At 45.0% G+C, this 5884-nt stretch overlaps 1 protein-coding gene across 1 annotated transcript in view; it reads left to right on the top strand.

Annotated features, from left to right (window-relative positions):
- Positions 1–2715: 2715 nt before the first annotated feature.
- Positions 2716–5884, top strand: part of ppfibp2a (PPFIA binding protein 2a) — a 15753-nt gene continuing 12584 nt past the window's right edge. Inside the window, exons 1-2 of the mRNA XM_079736095.1 lie at positions 2716–2786; positions 3845–3958. Coding sequence (XP_079592221.1) covers positions 3947–3958 — 12 coding nt within the window. The 5' untranslated portion in view covers positions 2716–2786; positions 3845–3946. The remainder of the gene's footprint in view (positions 2787–3844; positions 3959–5884) is intronic.

Below are 5884 nucleotides of genomic sequence, written 5' to 3'. Positions count from 1 at the left end.
AAGCTTCTCAAACATGTTTCTGTCTCGTATCCAAACCCTAACAACACATATCCACATAGGTCTGGCACACACTCGCACACATACACACAAACAAAACTTTGAGTCACAGGTTAGGATTACCATTCCGGAGGAAAAGTAATTACAGAACTGCAACATTTGTATAATTCTCAATGTTATGTAGCCGCGGCTGCAGCAGAAGGCCCCTGCGATGCCTGCTTGAGGCTGAATAAAGGGGGTGAGAAGTACCCAGGGGCCACTACCAGGCCCAGCTGAAGGCTGCGGTTCACTTGACCCTGTGTGCAGGGCCCTTCAGCTGGCTGAGGACCTCAGAGGAGTGCGTGGACGACATGGAGATGTGGAAGAGCAGAGGTCTCATAGCACAGGGATCTCAGCTGACACCGTGCACGCACTGCTGGCTACGCTCAAGAGATACCAGGTGAATAATTGATGATTAGTCATACATTGGCCTTGTGACTTAACGATGTCGGACACTCCACTGCAGGACATCATTGAAGGTGCGTTTAAGTTAAACATCTCTAACAAAAATGTTTTGTACTTTTTTTTATGCTTTGGAAATAGTGTGTATTAATCACTCACAAAACGACTACAGAAAACAGCGACACATTTTCGAACAGGGGCAGTAAACCGCCAAGGCTAATCAGGTAAACATGAGTGGGGAAAGGACTCTTCTCGGCATGGGGTAAAAAGGCTGCTGAATAAAACGGGGATCTTTGACCCCTCTGCCTGCAGGACTTCTCCTCGCTCCCTTCTGACAGAAGGTTGAACCTCCGGCAAACCGGGCCGCTAATCAGTTCCAGAGCTCCGGTTCGAATCCCTCCTCCTCCTACCTTTATTGTCTTTGTCTTAGTGCACATCCTGCTGCTATAAACCCCCTTTCCCTTACCTTCCACTCCCAACACACACCAATTCAGTTGGACCTCCAGCTCACCTAATCACCCCCCTTAATGGCATTTTCTTCCCTTTTCTCTCTCTCTTTAAGCCCCCCATTCCCCCGTTATAATGGACCCTCGAAAGGTTCCCCCTGACCCCCCCAACGCCCTCCCCCTGCTCCTTTCCTGCCTCTTCTGCATGACATCTGACAAGCATGTGCCGCAGAAAGCTCCCTCGCTCCTTCTGCCCCTTTCGTGAGCCCCCTAAAATAAACCACATTTAGGGAACAGGAGGGAGAGAGGGAGAGGGAGGAAGAGAATAAAAAGGAAGTTGGCATGGTTAGAGGAGTGAAGCTCTGCTCTGGAGTTGATCAGAGACGCTGGCTTCAGGCTGCCCAGGCTCCGAACCACACGGGCCAAAGTCCTTCATGCACTGTCTGTAATTTGTGGAAGGAGAGCCTGTGAGAGTAGAAGAACTGGAAGTTCTGGAACACACAAGTTTGCCTCTCCTCACTGCAGGCTCCGCTGAGCTGCAGCACTGTGTGTGACCGGGGAGTCTCTTGCTCACGTTACACTGCCGTCCCACCTCACGGGATATGCAAACTGTCTGGCATCTAACGTATCACCGTGCTGATAGACACACAACAATGGGCTTGCAGGATGGAGTACAATATTGATTTGCATAAGCATTTTACCTGGCTCAAAAAGGTAAGGCGTCGTTTTTTACATGCATCCCTGCTCCTTTAAGATGTGACACGATTTGCAGTTGCGTGTAAATACTTTTGTTGTTGTTTTTGTCGTAATTCTGATGGTCTCATTGAGTTTGAGATTTGAGACCTTGTTTGTCAGGTGAGGAGAGGATAGAGTAGACACCTCTGTCTGTTTACTGTAGCTTACATCCACAGAACAAAAAGTACTATAACTTTAACAACACTTCATATAGTACACTTCATTTCCGAAAGGGTTTTTCTGTGGTCTCCTTATGGGGTTTGCTGGTGTAAAGCTATGACATAGACTACTATAGAACAATGTCCATATTGAAATTTTAATATTTGTCCATTATGATATTTATAAAAATATACAATGCAAAGAAATGTGGATTTATACACAATTGGGAAGCATCTCAATTAAATGTTTGCTAAATCTTTCTTTAAAATATAAATATTTTGGAAACTTTTGCTTTAAATTAAGAGTTATACGTGTTTCATTCTGAAATCATAATACTTTGCATGGCAGACACATGCTGTGAAGTATTTAATGCTTGGGTGCCTAAACCTCGCTTTTAGATTGTTATTGGCGTTTTCAAATGACTGCAAACCACTTGAGTTGGCAGGCTTCAACAGCATGGATGCTGAACCACACAAAGTTTCCATGATGGAGGGTGAGAGGCTGCACATCTCAGCTATCTCCTCTTACTTGGTTGCAATACGATTGCACTTGGACACCATGGACCGAAATACAGGCAGCACAGTCACAGAGCACCGTTTTCACTCAACTATGACCAGCCAGAATGCGCGCAATGGCATTTAAAACAAGCTTAGTAACTGTAAACCTCTTTAAGCATTTTCCCCACATCGTCCACTGGCACAATAGGTTATTTGAGCCTACAGTAATTCAGTGTGTACGCCCGAGTGCCCGCACACATGCACAAAAGTGTGTGTGCACTCACAGCATGCAGCAGTGCATGGCGTGTGACCCCATTGGTCAAAAAGCTCTCGTTCAGGACCAATGCGATCAAGTGGGCTTCTGCCCTGCTCTGGTCGGCCCAGTAATGTCTGAAGCTAACAGAGGCTGATACTCCTACAGGTCGACCTCAGCTCTCCTGGGAACAGCACCGCGTCCTACCAGGAGCGACTATCTCGCCTGGAGGGGGACAAAGAATCGCTCATTCTTCAGGTAAGACCTGCTTCAACACCTTGTGATCAGGAAGGAAGTTCTGAGGCATCTCCATGGCCCACATCTGTTCAGTCGAAGCGTTGTGCGTTCTTGAAAGGGAAATTGGAACCACGTTCATAAATAAAGAAAGAGAGCTTTGGCTGAAGCTAAAAGCAGAGCATTTCATTTTAGTCTGTCTTTAATAAAAGGGGGTCACATGACTGTCCCCTAGGGGCCTCCAGTGATCATAAACAGAGCCTGTATCACGTAGCAGTGTGAGGGAGACACAGAGAGGAAAACGGTTGGAGGAAGGTGCACTATATCACAAAGCTTTTACTACTGGTTCGTTGTTTTATGGTCGACTTTGTTTTATGTGTATGGTCTGGTTTTGTGTCCCTGCGTTGTCACGCGGTTGTGCATTGTGCATGTGTGTGCATGTAGTCCTCATTGTTGAGCAAGAGGATGCCGCAGACAGGCCTCGGCTGGGACTTGAGCACGACAGTACCTTTGTGTGTGTGTGTGTGTGTGTGTGTGTGTGTGTGTGTGTGTGTGTGTGCGTGTGTGTGTGTGTGTTCTGACATTCTTGAGCTAAATCCCATTTGACAGACTGCTGAGGCCCTGCCTCTGACATGTGATTAGTACATTACTCAACAAGGCCCCAATAGTTCTCCAGCATATTAGACTATATAAACACACATATATACATATATACCCTGCTTCCAGCATTCTTACTCTTAGCCTCCAAGAACATTATCTTGTATTATTTGTCAAACTTAAATGTCCGCACTATTAAGTGCGACAGGAGAGGTGTAATGAACATAGAAAATATTGACCGATATAAGCCACCTATATACAGAAAGACATTGTTGTCCATATACTGTGATTGGAAGTCCAACCCTTTAGTGAGATTTGATTTTGAGAGTTGAAATATACATTTTGCTGAAGGATATTTTTGTCTCATGTCCAAAACCTAACCCTAACCCCCCCCCCCCCACACACACACACACACACACACACACACACACACACACACACACACACACACACACACACACACACACACACACACATACACATAGGTGGGTTTGCTCACGGACCAGGTAGAAGCGCAGGGGGTGAAGATCAGTGGTCTTCTGAGTTCTCTGGAGGAATACCAACACAAACTGAAATACACAGAGGAGATGCTGCAACAGGTAGGCCCACACATTCACACACACACACACACACACACACACACACACACACACACACACACACACACACAAAGCGATATATAGTGCAATTGATCTGTGATCCATATTGACTTGCTCTATAACACAATATATCTGATTCTGTGATGCGCCACATTTGGCATGACCTAATGTGCACCTTTCTATGTGTGGTGTGTATTCACTATTAGAATAAGTGAGTTAATGCCAATGGTTCCACGGAACAACATTGGAATTCAATAAGGAACATGTGAACACATATGTGTACACCATGGGTAGCTGGTTGGTTATTGAGTGGGAAGCTGAAAACATATGTTTTATGGTGGCTGAAGAGTGTAATTCACAGAAAATCGGATTCAAAGCTATCTTAAACTAAATTCAGTATCTATTTCAAACACAATTTAGAAATAAATAATTATAAATCACTAAGAGTAAGACCTTAAGAAAAAAAGAAAGATTATTTTTGTATTATTCTTAGTATTGTATTTATTTCCAATTAAATTGTATTTAAAAAATTCTATAATTCGTCAATCAGAAACACACCCTTTATTAAACAATCCCAGCCTCTGGGTTTGATCTGGCACCACCTGCGTCCCACAGGCGCTAACCTGTTAATGAACATGATAGCTACACAAGGACCTGTTGTGTTCTAATATTAGACCACACCATGGCCCAATGCTTTGATTCTATGATGTGACCAAACACTAGACCGTTTGCCTTCTGTCTTGGTACTAGCGCTCGTCCAGCCGGCCTTTAATCTGTGCTGAATTGTGTTTACACGTTGTGAGAAAGCTGTAATCTGCAGATTTTCCATCCATATATTTTAACCGCAACTCTAAAGTCGATAGAGAGAGAGAAAGCAGCACCTACGAACCGTGGTAGCTGTGGAGGAGTCTGGCCTTCCCAGGAGGAAATTCCTCACTCGGATTCCATTCTGACAGTCTCCGGATCACCGTGACTACCAAAATATTTAGCGTGCTTGGGTCTCTTTCAGGTTAGTCTCCACGGAGACTCCCGCCTGGCCTCTTCAGGGCCAGCCTGGTCTGGTTTTAGCAGGTGTGCCGACCACCGTAGCTCCGCCCCTAACCTCTAATCACCTCAACCACACACACACACACGCACTCACAGAGACAGCCCTGCAGGCACCCAGACAGAAAAGTGAGGGAGGGAGACACTGAGAGGCAGAGGAGTAGAACGATTATGGGAGACACAAAGGCTAGAGAAAAGGCAGAGCAAAACATACCGTTTGAGAAACGTATGGGATGACTTAAAGCCTGCGGGGAAGAGAACAGGACAGGGGACTTGAGGTGTGAACAGTGGGACTGTTACTCGGAGAGGTGGCTAGCACACATCCTGACTCCTAAACCACAACCAAAGACTCCAACTTGCCTAGGCACATCACAGCAGACTCTGAAGAAATTAAGCCAGAACAGGGTTAAAATGTTATTGTGGAAAGAGTGGTTGTAAAGGATCACCAAAACGATCGACCTGATTGAGGGAAATGGACTTAACCCGATCTACAGCCACACAGTGGAGCAGGACGAGCAAGGTAGTACAAAACCTGAAGAATACCACCGTGCATGTGTATTTTAAAATAGATTTATGACATTTGACCAAGTGCATTGTATTACTTATTGCTTGAATCATAGCATCCTGCTACCCTATACTATTAGTGATTCCATGGTGAAATAGTGTCCAATCTCACGTGCACTAGAGTGTTGAGCAGCCTGTCTCCTGCAGATGCAGTCCCTACAGGCAGTTAATCTCTTTCGGGTGACAAAGCTTTAACATTTTCTGTACATGCAGAAAAAAAAGCATGTATGCATATTTGTATAACATATATTTATATATATTTTATCCATTTTTCCCTTAATGGCTGCATGCAAAACCGCATGTGCATTTCCAGCTCTT

The sequence above is a fragment of the Pollachius pollachius genome, assembly GCF_949987615.1.
Source record: "Pollachius pollachius genome assembly, chromosome: 5".
NCBI lineage: Eukaryota > Metazoa > Chordata > Actinopteri > Gadiformes > Gadidae > Pollachius > Pollachius pollachius.
This window is presented reverse-complemented; position numbering and strand designations above follow the sequence as displayed.